Genomic DNA, 27,637 nt, shown 5'->3' on the forward strand with positions numbered 1-27,637 from the left:
GTGCTGTAACACCTCACAGCTCTCATCTTCGTCATGAGTATTCTCAGTGGGAACTTGCTCATTACCTTTACACCAACTCACGGAAACAATCTTTCAAAGCTTGCTAAATCAAGAGATTTTACTTTGAAATTCTATTCTTATCCTTCCTTAGCTTCTGCTCTCATCTCACTGTTGCATTTCAGTATTTTTACATGAAGTGTCAAATTGGATTCAATGTCAGCATCCACTCTCCTAGAGATCCATTACAAAAAACAATGGATCTCACTTCATTCACTGAGGCAGAGTCCAAGAGAAATCACAGGCCACTAGTTCAGCTAACTGGAGTACCATATGGAAAAATTTCATTTGAGCTTCTTGTGGCAAGTAAGCACAAGAATATTAATCTGAATGCTCATGCTGCAAATATACAAATTAGTTTAAATATGTAGAAAAGACGAATAATATTCAGTACAAGTCAATATAGTGTGGAGTTGGAGGAACACAGCAGGTCAGGCAGTATCAGTCCTGGCCCAAAACATCGACTTTCCTGCTCCTCTGATGCTGCCTGACCTGCTGTGTTTCTCCAGCTTCACACTCCAGCATCAGCAGTTCTCGCTGTCTCTAATATTCAGTACAAACTATGTTTACACCAAGAAAATCGACTCTAGCCTATCCACCTAACTGAAGTTACTCATCTCCGGAACCATTCTCATAAATCTTTTCCATGATGGCTCCACACCTTTCCTAAAAAGGGGCACTAGAATTAGACACAATACTCCAATTGAGTTCAAACTTCAAAACTAGAGACAAAAATTTAGAAGGTGAGAGTATTTTGTGGGAAAATGTGAAGTTGTTCACTTTGGCAAAAAACTACATAATCAGATTATTATTTACATAGAGATAGTGTGAAGAATGCTGCAAAACAGAAGGACTTGGATGGCTGTGTACTTGAATCACAATGATTGAGCACGCTAGTGTAGCAAGTAATTAGAAGGCACATTGTAAACTGGCCTTTATTGCAACAGGGATACAGTATAAAAATAGGGAAGTTCTGGTCTCCTCAAGGAAGAATATACTTTCATTGGAAGCTGTTCAGCGAAGGTTCATTAGACTGACTGCTAGTAGGAAAGGGTTATCTCATGATGAAAGTTTGAGCAGGTTGGACCCTTGCTCATTGCGGTTTAGAAGAATGAGAGGTTCATTTTACTTAAATGTATAAACAATGGAGAGGCTTGATAAGGTAGACGCTGAAAGGATGTTTCTCCTCATGGGGTAAACTAGAACTTGGAAGCACATTTAAATTGGGGATGAGGAGGAAGTTCTTCTCTCAACAGTTGTTGGGCTTTAGAATTCTCTTCATAGACACCAGTAAAGGCTGAATCATTGAATATATTCAAGGCTAAGTTACAGATTAATCATTGACTAGGGAATCGATGTTATAGGAGACAGATGGGAAAAGTGACATTAGTGCCACAATAAGATCAACGGTGATCTTACTGAATAGTGAAACAGATTCAATGAGCTGCATGATCTAGTCCTATTCATACGTTTTATGATTATTGATATAGTGGGTCCTTGATTTATAAACATCGTCTTACGAATGCTCATTGTTAAGAACGCAATCTCATACAGGTGTGTATTTTTAAAAATTCGACATACCAGCATTTCCTGTACTTACAAATGGCTGTTTTATATTGTCCTGCTTTGTGCTCCGACTTGCAAATGGACTCAGGAACAAAACCCATTCACAACCTGGTGACTACCTGTATATTTCAAGAACAGCAGAGGTCCTAGTACTGACCCTGGGGATCTATCACCTTCCACACCGAAAAACAAAAGCAGAAATGATAGCAAACAACCTCACAAGCCAAGGTGTTCCTGAACTATGTATCTTGCCCCCATGTCGATCGTTGTGAAAACTAGCTTGAAAACATGTATTCTTTATAAGTTGCATTATCATTTACCTTGGAAGGAGAACGTTGTTTCCGTTTCTTCTTCTTTTGCAAATCTATTGGTTCTTTTTGTTGCCCTTTATCTTTCTTCAGTTGTCCAGCTTCTTCAGCATATTGGATTTCCTGTTTTACATTTACCTTTAGAATGACACAGTGGTTCAGAAATTAAGTTGAATTTAACCATCACAGAAAATTGCGCCACCATAGCACTGCATAAATGAAAGCTACTGTATCATATGCCGTCTGCTATTGAAAACATGGAAAGATACTGTATGATTGAGGGAATTATACAGTTTGACAACTTTTAACTGAAACGATAACTAAGAATTACATTGCAAAGTACGATAGCAATTGTTAGCTAACCATCTATTTAACTCCACAATTCTAGAATGGAGAAAATGATACCAAAGTATTTGACCAAAGTAAATGATGGCACATACTACTTTATCAAAGTTATAAGGAACGTTTGAAATGATTCATGTTGGGAAATGCTGAAAAAGAATCCAAATAAACTCAATGAAAGGTGGACTCCAGAAATGTGATATCTGTAATGAGAAAATATAGGTGAAGCGATATACTTTTTTTTTTACTACTTTTACACTTTTATTTCTAATTTCCAGCACCCCTTGTTTTTCCTTTAAATTTTGCTCATACTGTAGCATCAAATTCCATCTAACATAATTGAAAATGCCTTGCATTCATCATAAACTGAACCCAATATGCTTTCTCTCCCTCACAAATAAGCCCAGACTGCCATTAATGTAAACTATATATACTCAATATATCCATGTAATTTTTGGTTGAGGCTTTTTCCTCAAAATAACTGGTCTGCAAGACAATTCAATTGAGTTGGTGTCCATACTTTGTTCAGTGAATCAGATATGCTGCCAAGTAAATGCATTTTTTGTGCAACTCTGTTCTAGTCTACAAAAATGGTACCAGGATAGAAAACCCTCTGATGAGGTTGAATTGAAGAAGTTGAGGCTGTTCTTCTTCGAAGACAAGGACGGCTGAGGGGAGATTTGATAGAGGTTTTCAAAATCATGCGCCAGCTGGATACAGTAAATAGGAAGAAACTGTTTGAACTTGTGAAAGAAAAAAAGAATGCGAGGGCATATGTTTAAAAGGTGATGGGCAAACAATGCAATGATGATGTCAGGGGAAAAGAAAAACTTTTTGACACAGTGAGTAGGTAGGCAATGGAATGCACTGCCTGGAAGTGCGATGGAGGCAGGTTCACTGAGGCACTGGATGCATATTTGGATAGAAATGGTGCATAAGGATATGGGGTAAAGGCACGAGGTAATGGAACTGGCGCTGTCATGATGAGCCAAATGGCCTCCTTTTGTTCCATAACAATTCAATCATAGAATGGTAAAGAAGGCGTATGGCATACTTGCCTTTATTGGTTGAGGAATTGAGCGCAAGAGTCAGGATATAATGTTGCAGCTTTATAAGACTTTGGTTAGACCACACTTACAGCACTGCATTCAATTCTGGTCACCATATCACAGGAAGGATGTCGAGGCTTTGGAGAGGGTACGAAAGGGTTACCAAGATGCTGCCTGGATTAGAAGGTATGAGCTCTAAGGAGAGGCAAGAAAACTCAGATTGTTTTCTCTGGAGCAGCGGAGGCTGAGGGGAGACTTGATAGAAGTCTATAAAATTATGAGATACATAGATAAGGTTGGCAGTCAGAATTTTTTTCACAGAGTTGAAATGCCTGATATTAGGGGGCACACACTTAAGGTGAAGGAGAAAGTTCAAAGGAGATGTGAGGGGCAAGTGTTTTTCCTTACACAGACAGTGGTAGGAGTCTGGAACATGCTGCCAGGGATGGTGGTAGAGGCAGATATGATAGGGGCATTTAATGGACTTTTAGATAAAGCACATGAATATGCAAGGAATGGAGGGATATGGACCAAAGACAAGCAGAAGGGATTAGTTTGATTTGGCATCATGTTTGGCACAACATTATGTCCCTGTGCTGTGCTATTCTATGTTTTCATTCAGAGATTCGGTGACTGTTAAAGATGAAAATAAACTAATTGTAGCGTCAAATATTCATCAGTATGGATAAAGGGAATTTCAGTTGTAACATGTCAAAACAAAACCTTCCTGGGATCTTAATGGTAGTAAGATACTCAGTACAACTCAATTAAAGAATGCCTCATTTGTCATAGTCACATCACTCTAAATTGCAGATATTATTAGAAAACGTGCCAACATGGATTATGGCAAGCATTTGCAGAGTGACATTTCAGGTTTTAAGAAAAACAGTAGCCAGTAGTTTATGCTAATTCAAGGACTGTTATCTTCATCTGCAGCTGTCCCAATGCTCTCCTCACTGGCCTCCCATCTTCAATCCACTATAGGTTTTAAGCACATTCAAAGCACTGTTGCCCACAAACTAAACATATAACTGATCTACCTTCACTCTCAGATTTAAAATTCTCATCTTCTTATTCAAACAACTCTGCAGCGTCCTTCAACTCTTTAAGTTTTCATGATTTCTGCACCAGTGCACTGCATGCATTTAGCTGCCTAGGTCCTAAACTCAAAAACTCTCTCCTTAGACCTTGCTCTTCCTTTAACCTTAAACCTTCCTCCAACATATTATTTATTATCTGCCTTATCTCTTATTTTGGCTCGTTATCAATTTTTATCAGATTATATTCCTGTGAAGCAAAAAGGGGAGGTTTTCTACAGAACTGTAGAACTGTAAAGTTAAGTTGATGCTAATCTGGTCTCAAACTGACAGGCTATTCAAGGGCAAGAAATCACTGGTTTTATTTTAAATTCGTGAGGAGTGCAGAGACTGATCTCGCAACACTGGGATGGATATTACATGCTACAGACCAGTGTACTTTCGGTGGGGAGGCACATGAGATAAAAAAAGGTGTGCAGCCCACTACCTCACCACCCAAGCCCAAGCTCACCCCCAGAGTAGGGTGGGCACAAACCAAAATCAGCAACCCACCCACCATAAATAAATAAGGATCAACTCAGCAGGTTATAAGTTCAACTGACCATAACATTACTCTGCACACACCATAACACAATTGGTACGAGTAGATAGCTGGGAAGGGAAAATTTTTTATAACAAAGTGTGAGAAGAAGTGGGTAAATTGTTCGGAAAGTAACTTTTACATAATGGGAGCACCACCCAGAAGATAGCAGCCATGCTTCCTTCCTTCCCACGTGGAACTTGAAACCCATCATATTACTCCCCCTTAGGTTTCCAAAGATTCCCCAGTTAATGTCCCATACTTACCTGGGCCTAGGGATCGATTGAGGCCTTCATCCTCAGACTGGATGTAGTATCAGCAGCACCCATGATGATGCTCTGGTACTGTCAGCATTTCAGGAGCTGCTGGCCAATCAGGTTGGGTGGGAGTTTCAGACAATGGGACATCCTTCTATTGTAGGGCCAAGTTCCACAATCCCCTAAAATGGCTTGCCACAGTTCACTGTAATTGTAGGGCAGCTTGCTCAGATCTATCAACAATCTGTGACTTTCCATTTGCTCCCCTTCAGCTCCATAATTTCCTGTCCATTATTTCATATTGGGACAGCAGTTACACAACATACAACCTCATGTGTAGAACTTCACACAGTGTATTAAGCACCATTCTGCCATTCAAGTACGTAACTGCTGATCTATGTCACAACTCTGTTCACCTACCTTGACTGCATATCTCTTAATACTATGACCTAACAGTGAAGAATGCACATGCATCAGAAGCAATTCAGAGAAGTTTACTATACTAGAAACTGGAATGAAAACAGAAGTAACTGGGGAAACTCCGCAGGTCTGGTAGCATCTGTGGAGAGAAAGCAGAGTCAATGTTTTGGGTCCAGCAACCCTTCTGAAGGGTCAAACGACCCCAAAACATTAATTCTGCCGAGTTCCTCCAGTTATTTCTGTTCTTGTTACAGATTTCCAGCATCAGCAGTTCTTTGTTTATTTGCGTTTATACACTGTAATGGTGGGTTGTCTAATGAAGAACTGTTAGTCAGGCTAGGCTTGTATATGAATATTACAAAAGTAAAAAGATGACTTGACAGAAACAAAATCTTGAGGGGTCTTGACAGAACGGGTATGAAAAGGAGAGAGATAACAAGGTGTACAGCTGGATGAACACAGCAGGCCAAGCAGCATCAGAGGAGCAGGAAAGTTGACGTTTCGGGCCTAGATGCTTCTTCAGAAATGGGGGAGGGGAAGGGGGTTCTGAAATAAATAGAGAGGGTGGGGAGGCGGATAGAAGATGGATAGAGGAGAAGATAGGTGGAGAGGAGACAGACAGGTCAAAGAGGCAGGGATGGAGCCAGTAAACGTGAGTGTAGGTGGGGAGTTAGGGAGGGGATAGGTCAGTCCAGGGAGGACGGACAGGTCAAGGGGGCGGGATGAGGCTAGTAGGTGGGAGATGGGGCTGGGACTTGAGGTGGGAGGAGGGGATAGGTGGGAGGAAGGACAGGTTAGGGAGGCGGGGACGAGCTGGGCTGGTTTTGGGATGTGGTAGGGGGAGGGGAGATTTTGAAGCTTGTGAATTCCACATTGATACCATTGGGCTGCAGAGTTGCCAAGCGGAATATGAGGTGCTGTTCCTGCAACCTTCGGGTGGTATCGTTATGGCACTGCAGGAGGCCCAGGATGGACATGTCGCCTGAGGAATGGGAGGGGTAGTTGAAATGGGTCACGACTGGGAGGTGCAGTTGTTTAGTGTGAACCCAGCGTAGGTGCTCCGCAAAGCGGTCCCCAAGCCTCCGCTTGGTTTCCCCAATGTACAGGAGGCCACAACGGGAACAACGGATACAGTATACCACATTAGCAGATGTGCAGGTGAACATCTGCTTGATGTGGAGAGTCTTCTTGGGGCCTGGGATGTGGGTGAGGGGGGAGGTGTAGAGGCAGGTGTAGCACTTCCTGTGGTTGCAGGGAAAAGTGTCAGGTGTGGTGGGGCTGGAGGGGAGTGTGGAGCGGACAAGGGAGTCTCGGAGAGAGTGGTCCATCCGGAAAGCAGATAAGGATGGGAGGGAAAAATGTCTTTGGTGGTGGGGTCGGATTGCAGATGGTGGAAGTGTCGGAGGATGATGCGTTGGATCCAGAGGTTGGTGGGGTGGTACGTGAGAATGAGGGGGATTCTGTTTTGGTTATTATTGTGGGGAGGGGGTGTGAGGGATGAGTTGTGGGAAATGTGGGAGACACGGTCGAGGGCGTTCTCGACCACTGGTGCGGGGGGGGGGCCTGGGGGGGGGGGTTGCGGTCCTTGAAAAACGAGGACATCTGAGATGTTTGGGAGTGGAATGCCTCATCCTGGGAGCAGGTGCAGCGGAGGCGACAGAATTGGGAATAGGGGATGGCATTTTTGCAGGAAGGTGGGTGGGAGGAGGTGTATTCTAGGTGTTCTAGATGCAACCGCAAGAAGTGCTACACCTGCCCCTACACCTCCCCCCTCATCCACATCCCAGGCCCCAAGAAGACTTTCCACATCAAGCAGATGTTCACCTGCACATCTGCTAATGTGGTATACTGTATCTGCTGTTCCCGTTGTGGCCTCCTCTACATCGGGGAAACCAAGCGGAGGCTTGGGGACTGCTTTGCGGAACACCTACGCTCGGTTCGCACTAAACAACTGCACCTCCCAGTTGCGAACCATTTCAACCCCCTCCCGTTCCTCAGACGACATGTCCATCTTGGGCCTCCTGCAGTGCCATAACGATACCACCCGAAGGTTGCAGGAACAGCACCTCATATTCCGCTTGGGAACCCTGCAGCCCAATGGTATCAATGTGGAATTCACAAGCTTCAAAATCTCCCCTCCCCCTACCGCATCCCAAAACCAGCCCTGCATGTCCCCGCCTCCGTCACCTGTCCTTCCTCCCACCTATCCCCTCCTCCCACCTCAAGCCCCAGCCCCATCTCCTACCTATTAGCCTCATTCCGCCCCCTTGACCTGTCCATCCTCCCTGGACTGACCTATCCCCTCCCTAACTCCCCACCTACACTCACCTTTACTGGCTCCATCCCGGCCTCTTTGACCTGTCTGTCTTCTCTCCACTTATCTTCTCCTCTATCCATCTTCTATCCGCCTCTCCCTCTGTCCCTACTTATTATAGAACACCCTTCCCTTCCCCCATTTCTGAAGAAGGGACTCGGCCCGAAACGTCAACTTTCCTGCTCCTCTGATGCTGCTTGGCCTGCTGTGTTCATCCAGCTCTACACCTTGTTATCTCAGATTCTCCAGCATCTGCAGTTCCTACTATCTCGGATCTGAAAAGAATGTTTCTTCTTGTGGGAGAGCTGAGAACTACGGGTCATTGTTTCAAAACAAGAGTACACTTAAGATTGAGATGAGATGAAATAAAATTATTTCTCAGAGGGTTGTCTTTGGAACTCTCTTCCTCAAAAATGAAAGCAGAGCCTTTGTATATTTTTAAGGTAGAGAGACGCAGATTCTCGATGAGGAAGAGGGTGAAAGATTCTTAGCAGTGAATTAGAATGTGAGTAATTAGATCAGCCATCTTGAATGACAGAGCAGGCTCGAGGGTTGAGTGGCCTACTCCTAACTCACATGTTAATAATGTTACAAGAGAATATTAAATGACACTTAAAGGTTAACTCTAAAAGCCAGTGTACCATGGCATTAGATCCTTCACTTTTAGAGACTGTAAAGCCTCCAGTCTAATTGCAGTATTTAATAATAATATTTAATACTGTACTTTAGAAAGAATACCAAATAAATAATATTGTCATTTCTAAAACATGCCAAGAAATATAACAAAAGCAAACTTTTTTTGTCCTCTTCCAGGAGGTCACAGGTTCAGGAGACCAGACAGTCTTTTCCTGTTCATCTTTTGGAAAATCATGCCCAAATAAAGCAAAGAGAGTTTAAAACCACTGATAAAATTCTTGCCACCATTAAGAATGCATTATTGCCAAACCACATTAATAAAATTGGCACCACTTACATTTAGTTCATACGATAATTCTTGAGGGATCCTTTCATGTCCATCATTCTCATCATCATCATTTTTAACCGTTTCCTCGTGGATCATTAGCTCATCATGTGAGATAAGCTCCTCCTGTGGGAGGGCACTTTCCTGCAGACCAGTTTCTTGTTGGAGAATTTCTTCATGAGAGATTTCCCTCTCTTCTAAGACAGTTTCCTGTGCTCCTACATGTACAGAGGGTTGATCAGGGACCCCTCCCACCACGACCAGTGGTCTGGAAGTCTGCATTTCATTTATACTGCCACATTTAAGAAAAATCCGATCGAGCTTGTCTTCAATATTCATTCTTCAGCAGAATTATTTTAAAATCTGGAAAACAATATATTTTGATAACTCATTAGCAACAATATAAAATTAATCGTAACCATTATATATTACATAAAAGGCAAACTGAATAGTTAGAGCAGGTACTTGCTTTCCACCGCATTTATTACATCCTGATTTGACAATAACCATTAAGTGTATATCAGTGACTTATTACGTTTGGCATTCAATGATTAGTAAAATGATCCACAATTGAATGCAAAATACAATCAAGACATTTCTACAAACACTTAGTTAACCACTCTCTTTCACTATTGCCGCCAGCAGTCTGCAAATTAAGAAGATCACTTGTCTTCCATTCTCAAAATACAACCTACTGTTCTCTTAAAAGGTCTTCAAACTTATCATTCTAATTCAGTTCTTCACATGTCTTCCATAAATGCCAGCACAAGACCCTCCAGCTTTTTTCCACTGTGCCAATCACATTGAAAATATTTCACCTAAAATCATCAACAATACTCTGCAGCTATCGATGAATTGCAGTTTTCCTTGATTTTCTATGATCTTCAAAACTATTGACTTCTCTGTCATCAACTGCAGTCGTTCCATAGACCAGCTCCACATACTCATCTCAATCCTAAATCACTTCATCTCCTCTAGTGGGAGGAATCGTCACTCCCAGAGTGTCCTAATAATCTCTCCAAAGTCCACTGTAATTCCATGTCTATACAAACCCTCAACAAAAATTAGCCATTGTACACTACCATAACATGTATATAAATTGCTTTTCATGTCAAGTTTTCTATAATCCAGAACCTGCCACTTCAACATCAGAAATACCAAATCTATCCTATCTGCCCATCTGATAACTTCAATTGCTTGCACAGACTGAATGTTGAGGCATGTCCTTTTCCGCCTCCTGACAATCTAGTCTCACCATGCAACCCTAAAGTTCTTATCTTTGATCATTTGAATAGTTCAGAATGGAGGAATTCCAGAGGCCATTTACACCATTCCCTTGTTACATTTGATCTCCAAAAATCAAATTTGTTGGCGAAAATATTTCTAGTTTCTTCTTGAAATTAAGTAGGTTTTCTTATTTGTGCAAATTACAAAATATGCATGCCTTTTCAATTTTCCTTTGCTGTCTTTAAAAGGTGGAATTTCTTCAATGCCCACTTCACATACATTCCAAAATGATTCAATATTAATTCAAATTATTCTGGGACTCTACAGAACATGTTCTTCCCTGTGCAAAGAACCAAATGCTCATCTGACCTCAACTACCTTCATTCATTTTCTACTCTCCTCAACAGAGGAACATTTAAAATCTACTTCCTCATTGATGCCTCAACAAGCATTACCAGATCTATGTATTATCCTATACCCTGCTCTGACCATAGCTTACTGTGCTTCCCTTTTCCACTCCACTCCATCATTAAATCGAGATACCTGTGGTATAGTTGATAGCTCATGCCCTAGATGGATCAGTTATCTTGATACTACTTCCTGGGCTTTCTTGAGCACAAATTGGCATCCACAGTTGACAAATATAACATGTTATTTGTGTAAAAGGAAGCTTTGAACTATTGTGCCTTGCAACTCATCATTATTCTAAGTCAGCTAAATCTATTCAACTTCCTACATCTTCCATCTCTCCTCGAACTTTATCTACTTTGGCCATTTCTCTGAACTTTGTTCCTACTGTCTGTTCAGTATTCACTATTTTCCCTTTAAAGCAGCACTAGATGCTTTGTTACATGAACACCACTAAGTAAATATAACCAGCAGTCACTGCAAATCAACAGTACTGTAACCAGACAAAATGGGCCACCTACAATTCGAGTCCTCATAGGAGTCATAGAATCCCTGCAGTATGAAAACAGGCCCTTCAGCCCAACAAGTCAACACCGAACCTCAGAGCATCCCACCCAGACCCGCCCCCCTGTAACCCACCTAATCTACACATCCCTGAACACTACGGGCAATTTATCATGGCCAATCCACCTAACCTGCACATCTTTGTACTGTGGGAGGAAACCGGAGCACCTGGAGGAAACCCACGCAGACAAGGGGAGAACGTGCAAACTCCACACAGACAGTCACCCAAGGTTGGAATTGAACCGGGTCCTTGGTGCTGTGAGGCAGCAGTGCTAACTACTAAGCCATCGTGCCACCTGTTTATACATTCATGAAGTTCAGGTACATGCATTTCATTCACACTATCTTCCAATGAATATAGCTTTTATATAAATTTCTTAAGAGCACATGTATACAAAGGGATAGTTTTAGTGTGACTATCTTACTAGTGAACAAATCTCATTTGGAATACTAAGACCTGTCACTGTCAGGAGTCGAAATAAATGGAACCTAACGGGCAACTTTAAATTAAATTTTATACATGACCCACAAAACTCCACAGCAAGCAACTAAGCAACCTAAAACGTCAAAAAAACTTGTACCTATTGTTCAAACTCAATTTCCATGGTACCTATACTTAAGTAACTTTATACCTAAGATGACACCATAAGTGGTGACTTGCGAACTGTTCACTGTACTCATGTGCGGACATGTGGCAATAAAGCTAATTCAATTCAATTCAATTCAATTCATCTATGGTCCAACAGTTAACAAGTACAAAGAACACAATCTCAATGAATAATCTGCTTGGTAAACTTTAATCTACAAGTTTTTAAAAAAATTATAGATGAAATTACAGCATACAGCTACAAGTAACTATAATATGAAAGCAAGTTTCACATATCTGACAATGGGACTCAATGGGAATGTAGCAAGGCAGAGAAAACTAATTTGGTAATGCTAGAAAACTCAGCAATTCCCCATTGCTCAATGCAGCTCCAAAAAGTCTAACGGTTAACTCTGCATCTGACCTTTTATAAACAAGATACAAGTTTCAGTTCTCAGGTGTTCAGAATTCCACTGGCCTTCTGCACATTACGGACAGGTAGACGCAGAAGCTTGTGCTTTTCGCAAGTATGGGTTATGGACTTAGAATTCTTGTAAAGCAGCAATCAGTATGTATCTCAATCACAGCTGCTGAATTCAGAGCCCAGAATTCCTTTAGAAAGAGCCTGTGCCATCTCCAGCTCTTCATCCGTGGAATCCAATAGAGAGTCCATGCAAACACAGAAAACGCTGGAGAAACTCAGCAAGTCTGGCAGCATCTGTGGACAGAAAAACAGAGTTAACGTTTCGAGTCTGGTATGACTCTTCTTCAGAACAAAGGCTTTTCCTGGAAGAGAGCCCAAAATAAGCAATGGATCTTGAACAGGGAACTTTGAGTGTAAAATCCAAAGAAAAAAATTCTAGTTCCAAATTATATTTTTCTCCTTTTCTCATGTCAAGTTCTTATTCAACTATCAACTATCACAGTTAATACCATAAGAGGTCTTGATGACAATTTGAACAGAAGTACACAAAAGCAACATAAAAAGAATGTTTCAAGTATTCAAACCTACATAACTACTAAAACCAAACAAACATTTAGGTAGTCAGAAATTCCAAGTATCATAGATATCTATAAAACTACATTAGCTGAATACAATGCTGCAGTATTTTCTCACCTTTTGCAAACAAAGTTAACACATTCTGAGATGTGTTATGTCACAGTGGGTTCCTGAAGCATCATCAGTTTCGTAAACCACAGCCCAAATGAATTCACCGTCTTAGATCAATGATTGCACTGCAGCTAGTGAAGAAAAACATTATTTGAAAACTTACACAATTTTCACAAAGGTATTAATGCAGAAATTGAAAAATGTGCCAAATTTCCTTTTACCCGTAAAAACTTGAATATACAGTTAACACTTTAAAAATATTTGTTTTTAGCAAATTGTGTGCTCAATGCAAAGTATCAGTGCTGGTGTCTGGAAGACTTTTTTTTCCCTATCTGAATACCTATTATTAGCATTTTCCAACATAGACAGATAAAACAGAGTCAGGATTGCTGCAAGACCACAGTGTAAAGGTGACAGTAACTTAATATCAGATTCCTGTCAAATTACAAAGCCTAACAGTCTCAGAATGCAAGGGAAACAGCAGTACACATGGCTTGGGATATAAACAGTAAACGCCAAGAATGCTCAGCACATCAGGCAGCATTACATTGTTTAAACTTGATACCCTTCTGTGTCGTCCCAGTGTGGTGCCATGTTGAACTTAAAGTTCGCCATCTTTTCACCCTAGGCAGTCTGCAACTCCAATTCTTTCCATCACTAAGTCTTCCTCCTACCCTTTATGTCTAGCCACTTAGCCCTTGAACCATGGCTTTATCTCCAAACTTCCACAGTGCACTCACGCTGGCTATCCTGCCTAAAACCAGCTTCTCCCCGAACAGCTCTCTCATCCATCATATTCCATTCACATCCATTCCCTGATCAATTTGAATGCTACATTAAAGATGATTTTCCAATACCAAGCCTGGAAAACTTTCACTTGTTTTTAAAGCATTTATATGCTTTATAATATAACAGCCAGCTGACATTCATCCTCTAGACTCACATATGAAGAACAGCCACCTGGTCAAAGTACCTAAGGATGCCACAAGCCTGTGGAACGGCAGGAGGTCACATGTAGGGGGAAGAGCGGAGAATGTTGTCTACAGGTAAAGGTAACTATTACTTGTTATGAGTTCTAACATTTGAAAACATTCACATATGTATCGTAAAATAATCTACAATTCATAACTGTTAAATAAAAAGACAAATTTGCTAATTCATACAAAATATTCAATGAAACAAAATCCTGCCTACCATTCTGACGTAATGTGAGATCTCCTCCATTGCGCCTCAGAATGATGATCAATACATAGGACTCTCAGACTCAATCGGCATAATACAGTAATCAGAAATTAGTAAGTTGTGCCATTCCACTGTATTCGGAAGGAATATAAGAAACATTCAAATAATTTTGTTTACATTAAATGGATAGTCAACAAGCTGTTAAAAAAACAAAAGCAGAACAAGACAAATAATGTAAATCAGAAATTAAACCAAAATGCTGGACATATTCAGCAGGTCAGGCAGCATCTGTGGAGAGGTTGAGTAAACTTTTCAAGTGAAATGTTATCTCTTTTTCTCTTCACCAATGTTGCCTAATCTGCTAGGTATTTCCAACATTTCATGCTTTTATGTATGAAAGGTAAGAATGTTCTGCCTCAGATTGCAATTGTGCAAATTCATTACACATTAGTTCAGAGTCATCTTCATTCCCCACTATTTGTTCTGACTTTTTTACATCTGAAATAACTACAGGAAGGAATAGATTACCACACTCCTGTGTTTTTCACATTGCTCAATTCACTGTTAAATTACCCTTTAGTGTCCAGGGATGAGCATGCTATGTGAATTAGCCATGGGAAATGCAAAGTTAGGATGGGGAGGTGGGTCTGGATGGGATGCTCTTTGGAGAGAGAGTGCAAAGTTGATGGACCTAACGACCTCTTTCTGAACTGTAGGGATTCTATGATTATAATTATTAGATATTCAATATTTTAAAGCGGGGAAACCTGAATTTAATGAAAAGCTGCTTTAATAGTGACCATGTAACCACTGCCGATTGTTGTAAAAAAAAACCATCAGGTTCACTCATGTGCTTAGCTCAGGATTGAATAAAAAAGATTAATTAAGCAATTAATAGCTCATATTCCAAACTAAAGCATATAAATTGCAGCTGTCAGGTCACTTCCCTGCCTTTGAAATTAATTACATCAACATTGGATCAATTGTACAAAGGAGGATACTTAGCATTTTAAGAACTACAAATAAAGTTATCTCAGGTGGAAAATGTAGAGTAAGGGATGCTGTTTGTGGGGCAAAAGGGGGATAAGTCAGGAAGTTATGAGCGTGGTTGGCAAACTTAAGTAGTGAAGGTGTATGCTGGGCTAGACTGGTTAACATGCTGAAGTTGTTCTACATGAGGGGATACCGTAAACACTTCCCTCTGACAAGCCTGGATTCCGACTGCTTTAGCTCCTCCATTGTACTTAGACAGGAAGTCTGTGCCATTGATGTCAATCTGTGCCTGGAACCAGAGTTCAGCACCCACTGGCATATGAACGGTGCCACTGACTATTATATTTCTAAGGAATGCTTCCATCATACTTGTGTTCTGCACTCGAGTTGCCAACTTGGTGCTCTGCTTTCACTCCACTCACCAGCCTGCTTGGATTAGTGATGGAGCAGGGCAATGAGCTGGACGCAGGCAGCAAGGGGTTGGAAACTAGGATGGACAAATGGGGCTGTGAAAATTGCAAACCCAGAATTTAAACAGAATTGATTCAAAACAATTGAAAATATTTTCTGATATCGGTTGCATTCTCTGACACAAGAAACTGACTGCTTTGTCGGTAGCAGTGAAGTCAAAGGCACACGGCCGCCTGGACAGTTAATATGCCCCCTTTTCCCTACAGTTCCTCATTCAGCTGCCTGGTCTATCCAACAGCCCTTCCAGCAACAGCCAGGGTCCCACAGGCCACCGTGACTGAAACCGACTGCAATTCACTATAAGTAGCGAAGATTTGGGCTCCATTGCACATAACCCTATTCCCTGAGCCCACCTGTTAAACCCCACAGAGTTTTTGGCTCCATTGGCACCTCCTCCCCCTACCTGCTGAATCCCACAGCACCACCAAGCTCAAGTCACCTGCTAGTGGACTGAATGATTGCTGCTGGGTCTAGGCTGGCATGAGGCCGACAGGCAGAGATGGTGGTCCGGTTCTGGCTGCAGGCTACAAAGGGATTCCCCCATTCTGTAGTTCATGGTTTGGGTTCAGGGATCAGCGTGAAGCATAGAAGATCAAGGTCTAGCACAGCAACAACCAAAGTTTGAAATCATTTTCTACTGCAATATCAGAAATCCACCAAAGGGCAGACATTTCTCACCCTCTTTATAGTTAATGGAACCAAACTGGATGGCAGTCCATTAAATAGTGCAGACAAGAAATGAGACTACTCGGAATATTTAGCAATGCACTGGTGAAGATTTGTTTGACAAATAAGGCTGCTGCAGGTGACCACTAGGGAACTTATTGCTAAATTTGAAACCCAAGACAATCTCATTTTCCCTCTCACAATAAAGAAAGCTGTTATGACAACAATCATGCCACATTTTAGATGAGATCCATCCACAAAAGTACTATGACCATTCATCCAGCACTGAGAGCTAGCAAGATAAAAAGCTAAAATACTCACCAAAATTTAAAGTTACATTTGTAAAACTCTGTAAAAGGTATTTGTGGGCAATTGCAAGGTTGCAGGTGTATCTCAAGTTTGGTTGCAGGGTTTACAGTCTACAGAGCTGAATTTAAAAATGAAAATGTGCAAGCTCACAGTAGCAAAATACTTTTGATCATAACTGAACACAACTGCTTAGAAATGTTGCTGTACTTCACAGTTAGACTTAAGTCATGATAAATTACTTAACAAAGGGCTTTCAAACAAAAATGAGGTTTTAACTATCAATACAGGAATAGTGAATGTCCAGAAAAAAGTGGACACTTGGTCAATTGTAAAACTCAAGACATAAACTCGCACTGTCAAGGAATCTATTCTAGTATTATAAGTTATTACTTCCAAGAAATTCTTCCCGCTCCCAAAAGCGGCCGAATGAATATTTAGGATATCAATCCAACATTATTAACAGTACGTTCCACAATGCCACTTAAACACTATCTTAACTCAGTGGGTATTGCATTAATTACATTAATTACATTACAATTACATTGCATCAATTATATTACAATTACATTAATTACAAATTCAAGCAATTGAAACTCTATTTACATAAGTTAAGCTGGCATTCCTGAGCAAAACTGGAAAGAGTGCTATACTATCATAGGTTCAGGTCAATGCGAAAGATGTTTTGGTCATAAAATATGAAAACCACAATGTCCTCCTGTTGAGCCAACATTTCCTGTTCAGTGATAACTATTCCAATACAAAGTTACCATTTTTCACTTCATTATGGTTTGTGGGACATGAAAGACACAACAGCTGGCAGTGGAAATGCCACTACACCTTACCACATTTTCAACACCCAAATAACATATTATATCAATGCAAGTGTTTCTTCCCCCTCCACAAAATTGACAGTGCTACATTCAGGATGAAAAGGGAGTGAAACTGTTTGAGCATTAAGGAGAAGACAGATAGCGAGGACATGGATTAACACTCGAGTCAGAGACCCTTTGTCAGAGCAGTGAATGAAGACGAATGCAGACTCTTTCTATTTTGGAGATTGGCCTGTTCATTATGAATTATTTGCATTTCATATCAAATATGTCAAATCTGTGGCTTTTTTTTTAAGTACATCTTTGTTATATGTGGAACTCTCTTGATCTTTTCGTCCCTCATTATTAGCCTATTCTTCTGTTATGTCTGCATCATCTTACCGATAATCCGTTTTAATGCTAATAATAAAAACCAAAAGAACTGCGGATGCTGTAAATCAGGAACAAAAACAAGGTTGCTGGAAAAGCTCAGTGGTCTGGCAGCATCTGTGAAAGAGAAAACAGAGTTAACGTTTCGGGTCCGGTGACCCTTCCTCAGAATCCAGGAGTTCTGCAGAACCTAGGAGAACTCGGGAGTTATGAGGAAGGGTCACCGGACCCGAAACGTTAACTCTGTTTTCTCTTTCACAGATGCTGCCAGACCTGTTGTTAATGATAATAATCTTTTACCCGAGTACAGTTTACATAATATGTTGAGCCTCGCTTTTCAACAGTTACTTAGTTGGCCCTCTCCCTTTTTTCTCACATTTATTGAAATACCGGTTTTCTCACAGCCTTCAGTTGAAAGGTTTCACATTCAACTTGTCAGAACTTCCCCTTTCTCTTAACAGATGCTGATAAACCCATAAATTTCTGACATTTTATAGCTTCTGTTCTTGCCTATCCATTACAAATTGCAAAACATAGCCAATAAGCCCAAATTATTAACATAATATGTTTTCGAAACAGATTCTGTGAAAACTTCATTATTTCAGAGCTGAAATTAGAGATGGCTAGTATCATATTCCCAATATAGCTACCAAGTGCCATTAGCTAACATTCCAAAGTGAGGCCAGAAAGATTTTACTGATTTATCACAATACTATACATCAACCGGCTCAGAAAATCATTCTTTTCTCCACCGTTAGCAAGTCTTCCAATTTTATTTCCTGATCTCAGAGTGTTAAGATGCTTTGCAACTAGTTTTGAACTATAGATCTTTATAGATATCCCAGAGGCGGAAGCATATCAATACTTCAACAAAAAGCAAGAGGAGTGAGACAACTAAAAAAGTGACATGAATACAATAGTCATCATTATGGCCCAGTTATGGTGTACAAGTAATCTGTTCGCACATTTAAAGAAGTGTTATTACAATTTTATTTTAGAAACCACAATTTAGCGATAGAGACAGCAATTTAGATGCAGAGTGATGCTTTTATAGTGCTGAAAGATCATTAAACAGATCATAGAAATCTCTCACCAGTTAGATTATCAGTATTACTCATTGGCCAGAGGTTACTGCATATGCATTTCATTTAGTTGTACTGTTTTTAATCAGGTCATGTTTATTACCAATTCGACTAGCTGACAAAAGGTTGGGACAACCTGTGGAATAGTTAAATATATAGCAACTGGGTTAACTCAAAAAGCATCATGACCTGCGTATGCAACAACTATTAACTGGTTGTTTCTTTTCCCTTGGCAAAAGTACAATGAACCTAATCCTGGCCTCATCTGATACTCACTTTCCAGTACAGTTTAATGAATAATAGTAGGCAGCCAATGTTTCTTCTAAAGTCAGCATAAGGTGAGGGGTTTCCTACAGACTGCTTAGAAGATAAAGTGTATTGAAGTGAACAGGCTGTGCACAACAATCAATATTTTGAAGAAACACTGATGGAAGTTTTGATAATTGTCAGGCTTTATCCAAGGGAATTGGTATAATGTATGGACCACATCAATGCAGAAATTGGCTATTGTGAACCAGTCCCAAGATCATGCTGATTCCCATCACCCTGGGGATTCACCTTACTGCGCCAACAGGAAAGACTGTTGCACTTTATGGTTGGAAAAAGGAAGAGTTCTGCTGATTATTCCAGGTAAATTAGAAAAAAAATGTTTTGAATACATTTTAATTCATTCAGTGAGCTAGTAATTTGGTGACTGCTGTATTTGCTCCTATTTTAACTGTTTTTTTTTTGAAAATGCTAAACTACAAAAGGATATTGTTATATTTTTTGCCAGCAATTTGAAATCCAGTGTAGACAGACTAACGCAATAACAACATCTTATGGGTTATTAATTACCAGAAACAGAACTGGACTACCAATGTAAATACTGTAGTTACAGGAGCAGGTTAGAGGCTAGGAACCCTATAGTGAATAACTGACCTCCTTAATTTCCAGTGAAGGCACAACTCAAGAGAGTATTAGCAGGAGTAGGACATATAGCCCCTCAAGACTGCCATGCCATACTATAAGATCATGGCTGATCTGCTACAGGTCTCAACTCTGTTTTTGCATCAACTCCTCATAGCTTTTTGAAATATGAAAGAGTTGAAGGCAATCTACTTTTTAAAATACTTCTAGGACCCAGCCTCCACAGCAGAATTGCAGATCTTCACTACCCTCTAGAAGAAATTCCTTCACATCTGAGTTTTAAATAAATGTCCCTTATTCTGCAACTATATCCCCTAATTCAAGGTTTCCATGAGGGGAAACATCTTCTCAACGCCCACTCTGTCAAACCTCCTCAGAATCCTGCATGTTTCGATATGATCAGCTCTCATTCTTCTAAACACTAATGAATAACGACCTCCTGTTTAACCATTCTTCAAAAGTAAATTCCTACATCCTAGGAATTAGCCTTGCGAATATCTTTTGAACTGCCTACAATGCCAATGTATCTTAAAAACAGATGCTCCCTCACTAACACCCTGTACAGCTGTAACAATGCTTTATTATTCTGAAACTCCAACTTCCTAGCAATAAAAAGAACTTGAAACACAAAATGTTAGCATACAGGTGTATCTTGTACATGAACACTCCGATCCCTCTGTGTTGCACATTTTTTGGAATCTCTCTCCATTTAATTAATAGTCTGCTTTAGATACTTCTTACCAAAGTTCATGACCTCGCAATTTCTTACATTAAACTCCATCTGCCATGATTTTGCCCATTCACTCAACCTGTCTATATCTAATTGCAGATACCTATATCTTCATCACAACATGCCCTCCCACCTATTTTTGTATCATCAGAAAAACAGGATATACCATGTGTTGCCATGCTACAAGTCATTAACATAGGTGATAAATAAGGACCCATGCTTGTGGCATTCCACTAGTTCTGTCTATTCAATCTGAAGAAGACTTGTGATCCTGACTCTCTGTGTGTTAATCAATCCCCAGTCCATATTAATTCAGTCTCCTGAATAGTCTCAGTTCCCGTCTTGTGCAATAACCTTTTCAAAACACACTGCATCCATCAGTTCCCATCTGCTTGTTATATCCATAAAGAACTCTAGCAAATTCATCTAACTTGATTTCCCCTTCACTAAGCCACACAGAATCTATTTGATTGTGCCAAGTTTTGTTAAATGTTCTGTTAACTTTTCCATAATAACGGTCTCTAGTATTTTCTCAATGACAGAAGTTAAGCTAACTGGCCTACAGTTTCCTGCTTTATGACTCCCTCCCTTCTTGATCAGAGGTGTTATATTAGGTTTTCAATTCTCTGGAACCCTCACAGAATGCAGTGAGTTCTGGAATATTTCAACCTATATCTCCACTGTCTCTGCAGTAAAATACTTAATCCCTCATTATGAAATACTCCCCACGAGCCTGAATGAGTGACACTATCCAGGACAAAGCAGCCCACTTGACTGATCATCCACAAGGATTCACTTCCTCCACCACCAATATACAGTAGCAGCAGTGTGTACCATCTGCAGGATGAATTGCAGGAGGCAGAGGGTAGATTCATTGGTACTTTCTCTTCCAACATTAATTGAAGGAGTGAAACTGAATGAAGCACTTCTTTTGCAATTCATGTTCTGGTAACTTGTTATGAGGAAACATTTTTGCTTTTTTTGCTTATTTTTGATAAATACCTCACTTTAACTACAAAATCTCCATTACTCTGAATAAACCCACTCCGTTTGTCACCACACGTGCTTTAAATTCATAAACATGTTATCGCACATATTTACTTTCCATTCATACCACAGCATTTTCAGATCAATTATTATTTACAAGAGAAAGAGCTCTTCAAGTTTTTTGAAAGATTTGTAGCTCGGGTTGTTGATGCAGTTGTTGACTTGCTTGCCGAGCTGGCAAGTTTGTTCGCAAACATTTCGTCACCATGTAGGCAACATCATCAACAAGCGTCGGTGTTCTGTCTCACTTGCTATTTGTGTCTTGGTTTGTTGGGATGGGTGGCATCACTTCTGATTTGTTCCTTAGTGGTTGGTATATGGGGTCCAGCTCGACATGTTTGTTAATGGAGTTCCAGTTTGAGTGCCAGGCCTCCAGGAATTCTCATGTGTGTCTTTGCTTGGCTTGTCCAAGAATGGCTACATTGTCCCAGTCGAATTGGTGTCCCTCTTTGCTCATGTGTATTGAAAGGGGTGATAGTTGGTCATGTCTCTTGGTAGCTAGTTGGTGTTCATGAATCCTGATGGCTAGTTTCCTTCTGGTTTGCCCTATGTAATGTTTTTTGGCAGTCTTTGCATGGTATCTTGTAAATAACATTGGTTCTGTTAGTTGTGGTTGTCGGATCCTTTATTCTTACCAGTAGCTGTCGTAGTGCACTGCTGGTTTATGGGCTACCATGATTCCTCGGGGGTGGAGTAATCTGGTGGTCATTTCAGATACCCACGAACCAACAGCAACACTACGACAGCTACTGACAAACATAAAAGATCCAACAACCACAACTACACAGAACCAATGTTATTTACAAGATACCATGCAAAGACTGCCAAAAACATTACACAGGGCAAACCAGAAGGAAACTAGTAATCAGGATTCATAAACACCAACTAGCTACTAAGAGACATGACCAACTATCACTCAATTCAATACACATGGACAAACAGGGACACCAATTCAACTGGGACAATGTAGCCATCCTCAGCCAAGCCAAGCAAAGACACACACAAGAATTCCTGGAGGCCTGGCACTCGAACCAGAACTCCATTAACAAACATGTCGAGCTGGACCCCATATACCAACCACTAAGGAACAAATCCAGAAGTGATGCCACCCACCCCAACAAACCAAGACACATAAATAGCAAGCGGGACAGAACACCGACACTTCACCAGAGGCGCACTGATGATGTTACCTACATGCTAACAAAACGTTCGTGAACAAACATATCAGCTCGGCAAGCAAGTCAACAACGACAGAAACAACTCTTTCTCAATTCAAACACAGGCTTTGCAGTTCTTAGTTTACATAATTCATATTCAGTAAGCAAACATAGTGTGTCCAAAATTGATGAGAGGAAAAAAAACTGTATTTTAAATGAAAATGTCATGTCTTCCATATGGGCGATTACAAAGGTCCCAAACAAATCTTCTATGTGGAACTGTCATGGAGCAAACAGCATTTATGGCGATCAGCACAAATTATAAGATCACCCTTACAAATGTCTGCATTGCAGACCACCTCTCTTGGGAAAACACTGCAGCTGCAGGCCCATATGCAAGAAAGAAATTTGGTTGAGCAAAATAAAGAGCATCTACACCAGATTTGCAACATCCAATATGTCGAGAGGTGGTGCAGCTGCAGAACTTCCCCCCCAAAAGCACAACAGCAACATGAACTGCTAGTTCTGTGGCTATCTACGCCAATCCCAAATTGAACACTTTGCTCATGAGGGGACCAACTCATATACAGCTTAGACATAGTCAAATAGGGGGAGTCTGCCACAAGTCAGCATCTTGACAACTGAATATTTCAATAAATTCTGCATCATTATGACTGGGGAACCACAAATGTTACAGTCCTGTTAAAACAAATTAAACCAGCAACTACAGGCCAGTTATTTCACCTTCAGGGTGGGAAAGATTTCAGAAATAACTATCTGAAACAGACTAACAGTCACTTGGGCATGGATGGATTAATCAAGGAAAGTCGGTACAGATTCCTTAATAGCAAATCATGTTTAACTAATTTGTTTGAATATTTTGGATGAGTTAAGGGAGAAGGTAGCATTTAGGTGGTGTACAGGGTTTTCAAAAGGCATTTGATAAGGTGACAAACACAACAATCTTGTCAGCAAAAATGAAGCCTATTGAATAAAGAGGGCAGTGGCAGCATAGATACAAAGTTAGCCAAAAGACAAGAAACAAGAATCGTGAATTTGGGCTGTTTTTCATATCGGAGGAAAGTATATAGTGGGTTTCCTTAGGGCCGAGTATGAGGATCCCTGCTTTTCTTGATGTTTATTAAACGACCTAAACATATGTGTACAGAACACCATTTCAAAGTTGGAAGGTGACACAAAACTTTTAAGTGTTACCAACTGTGAGAAGAATATTGATACACTTTAAGAGGTCACACAAAAACATGTGGCAGACAAAATTTAAAACAGAGAAGCACAAAATTATTACTTTTGAAGAATAAGAAGCCATAAAAAACAAAGCATTTAATTTTGAAGGTGTGGGAACAGACAGAACTAAGGGAATTTGTGTAAGTATTGTTGAAATTAGAAGGGCAGGTTGAGAAGCCATTAATAAGTATTAATGCGATTACAGGCTTTGTAAATAGCAGCAGAGTACAAAAACAATGATGTACATTCATAAACCCCCTTGGTTAGGGCTCAACTGGAGATAGGTGGGCAAAACTAGAGTCCATTCCCCTTGATGAAGGGAAATTGGGAGGTGGGGATTAAATGTAAGGGTGTTCTAAATCATGAGGGTTTGCATAGAATAAACAGGGAAAAACTGTTCACATTGGTGGCAGGGTCAAGGATGAAATGACACTGACTTAAGGTGACTGGCACAAAAAACCAGAGGTGAGCTGATGAAAAATCTTTTCAAAAAGTGGGTGGCTGGATCTAGAAGGCACTGCCTGAGTGTGTGGTGGTAACAGTGGCTTTCGAAAGAGAATTACATAATTATACAAAAGAAACAGTTTGCAAACTATAGAGAAAAGGCAGGCATGTAGGGCTGGCTGAGTTGCTCTCAGTGAAACCCGGAATGTTCATAATGGGCCAAATGGCCTGCCTCTGCACTCGAACAATTTCAAGATTCTACATGGGGAGGAAGGCAGGAGAAGAATGGAAAGGCAGTACTATGGCCAATGGGTGGAATTTTAGAAGACTCACGATCCAAAAATATGTAATAGACATTTCTTAGTTGGCTATTTACCAAAAAAAAAATGGCCTCTTCAGCAGGTTAATCATCTTTGTTGGCTCTGATGCTGAAATGTAGCTTAGTCATGGATCTTTCTTCTCCTGTGGCATTTAATGCTTTTTATGGAACAGCACTCTAGTAGTCAAGCCTCTGTATTTCAGTGACCCGTGTCAGGAAACACAGCAGGCAATGGCATCCTGCTGATGAAACTACCCACTTAATTTAAGTTATAAAATTAAAAGTTTTCTTCCCACTTTGTAACCTTCATTTCATTCCAATGATTCACGCTAGGGTCCAGTCTCACTACAATTTCACCCATGTGACGATGTTGCTCCGGGTCTTCCGGTTTCCTCCCACAGTCCAAAGATGTGCAGGTTAGATGGGTTAGCCCTGGGAAATGCAGGGTTAAACAGGTAGAGGTCTAAGTGGAATGCTCTTCAATGGGTTAAATGGCCTGCTTCCACACTGCAGGAATTCTATTTAAGGCAGAGGTACAGAAGGCAACAGCAGTTTATTCAACAAGCTATCAGTAAGCTTGATATGATCAGGAAGGAAAGATCACATCAGGAGTGAGACACAACCCAAATAAGTTTTAGTCCAGGGATTTTGGATCAGATTGGGAATCCAGTGTAGGGTGGAAGAGGTGCTTTTTGCTTGCTTTTTTGGTTCATAGTTTGTAGGTATTTTCTAAACAGGACAAACTGGAGCCCAGGTTCAGGGGTTCAGCACAAAACAAAGAGTGACATCACAGGAAAACCTTAAGCACAGTGCTTGGTAACAGCTGCTAACTTGACTATCTGTTAGAGGTTACTTTCAGAGTGAAGGTAAATAGGGGTTACAATCTAAAAGGCCAGTAGGATGTAAAAAAAAACTACGTAAATAAAATAGAGGTGCAAATAAAATAGAGATGCAGGGCCAGGAGATGTATTGTACCTGTATGGTACAGGAAGCCATTCCAGTCGGTGGGGGGGTGAGCTAGAAAAGAGAAATGGGGGTGTAATTGGTGATGGTACAGTAAGGGGAAAAAACAGTGTTCTCTGTGGCCAGGATCAAGAGTCCTGAAGGCTATGTTGCCTGCCTGGTGCCCGGGTTCAGGATATCTCATCAGGGTTGCAGAGGAACTTGGTTGGGAGGGGTAATATCCAGTTGTCAAGGTACTTTATTGGTAGAAAGAGGAAAGAGGTTCTGCTGAGGGAATATGAACAGTTGAATCTAAATTAAAAAGCAAAACCAAAAAGATAATATTAAACTTCCTGTATTCTTTAATATGAATGGAATGTCCAAAGCATCTTCCACCATAAAGACTGATGCAAAATATTTGTTTAACTCCTCCCACCATTTCTTAGTTCCCCAAAACTCTTTCGCCAGATTCATTTTCTAAGGGGCCTATGTTCATTTTGACCTGAAAAATAGCCCCTTATCTCCACTTGCCATTTCCTGTCCATGTGCCAATTCTCTATCCATGCCAACAGACTACCTGCAATACTGTGGGCTCTAATTTTATGACTTAACCTTCTGAGGTATTCTGCTGAATACCTTCTAGAAGTCCAAATACAGCACATCTACCAGTTCCTCTCTATCCACTCTGATTGAGACTTCCTTAAAAACTCTAATTAATTAGTCAGACACAATTTCCCTTTCATGAAGCCATGCTAACGCTGCTTGATTAGATTATGATTTTCCAAATATAAAAGAGTTGGGAGGTCTTACTGCAACTGTACAAGGTGCTGGTGAAACCATATCTGGAGTACTGAGAGGAGATATAAGGAAAGATTAAGGAAAGGAAGGAAGGATTAAGGATTAAGGAAAGATATAATTTCATTGGAGGCAGTTCAGAGTACGTTCACTAGGATGATCCCTGGTATGAAGGAATTGTCTTATGAGCAAGGGCTAAACAGGTTGGGACTCACTCTCTGTCATTTAGAACAATCAGAGGTGATCTCATTGAAAGAAAAAGGATTCTTAAGGGGCTTGACAGGGTAAATGCTGAGAGGATGTTTCACCTCATCGAACAGACTAAGATCAGAGGGCATAGACTCATAATAAAGGGTCGGCAATTTAATACTGAGATGAGGGGAAATTTCTTCTCTCAGAGATTTGAGAGTCTTTGAAACTGTGTCATAGGAAGCTGTGGGGGCAGTGTTCTTGTGTATATTTAACGCTGAGATGGGTAGATTCTTGATCAGTAGGGGAATGAAGGGTTACGTGAAAAGGGCAGGAAACGGATGTGAAGAATGATCTATTGAATGGTAGAGCAATCTTGAGGGACCGAATGGCCCACTCCTGTTCCTATTTCTTATGGTTTTAGTGTCGTCTATCAGTCGACTGACAGAATTACAGCTCAGAACAATTCCTTCAGCCAATGCCCACACCTTCTATTAGACACAAAACTGCAAACCCCATCAATTTATCCTTCACTTGCTCAAATGCTAATTCTGCAACCCAATAATTACTTACCCAAGCTCAGCAGACTTTAATCAGACAGAAGACTGAAAAAGGACCTTATCAGCTTGTACCAGTATGACACAAGTCATTTACCTACCGAGCTACCAAAGAAATTGGCGATCACTAATATTTTTGATCTGCTACCAACAACCACCAGGTAGCCACAACCATTCAGCTGTTATATTTACAGCATTTAAATTTTAACGTGGTTAGCATGGCTCCATATTTGCACATCCAAGTTAAAAGGTTACAGGTCCAATATATGGTCTAGACAATAGGGCACAATTCAAGGCTGGCAGTCCAGTGCAGGATCAAATATTACCTTGGTGGAGATGCCATGGTGCCTAAATTCTAACACTAATTTACAACAACCCTTCAAAACTACTTAATTGGCTATAAAACACTTGAAGACATTCAATCATCACAAAAGGTGTTATATAAAAGCAAGTCTTTGAGAAGTCTAACTTCTCTTTGAAATACACAATAATTAAAAGTGGCTGCACACCTTTTGTGTTCAAAGTAAAATATGGCAGTGCCAGCAAATGGATCACTTTCTATTCCAGGCAACTAGTGTCAGTATCAAGAGCTCATAGAATAAGTAAAGAAGGAA

General features: G+C 40.5%; 1 protein-coding gene across 4 annotated transcripts in view; it reads right to left on the reverse strand.

Moving 5' to 3' along the window:
• The window catches only part of znf148 (zinc finger protein 148), a 138,378-nt gene that overhangs the window by 105,475 nt on the left and 5,266 nt on the right, over positions 1–27,637 (reverse strand). The window contains exons 2-5 of one of the 4 annotated variants that reach the window (XM_048599086.1): positions 13,982–14,100; positions 12,794–12,918; positions 8,904–9,254; positions 1,944–2,069 (exon numbers count right to left, since the gene is read on the reverse strand). In XM_048599086.1, coding sequence (XP_048455043.1) covers positions 1,944–2,069; positions 8,904–9,230 — 453 coding nt within the window. In that variant the 5' untranslated portion in view covers positions 9,231–9,254; positions 12,794–12,918; positions 13,982–14,100. Of the gene's footprint in view, positions 1–1,943; positions 2,070–8,903; positions 9,255–12,100; positions 12,333–12,793; positions 12,919–13,981; positions 14,101–27,637 lie in introns of those variants that run through there. The other 3 variants (XM_048599087.1, XM_048599089.1, XM_048599088.1) reach the window with 3 other exon arrangements.

This window comes from Rhincodon typus, chromosome 7 (genome assembly GCF_021869965.1).
Source record: "Rhincodon typus isolate 14 chromosome 7, sRhiTyp1.1, whole genome shotgun sequence".
NCBI classification, from domain to species: Eukaryota; Metazoa; Chordata; class Chondrichthyes; order Orectolobiformes; family Rhincodontidae; genus Rhincodon; species Rhincodon typus.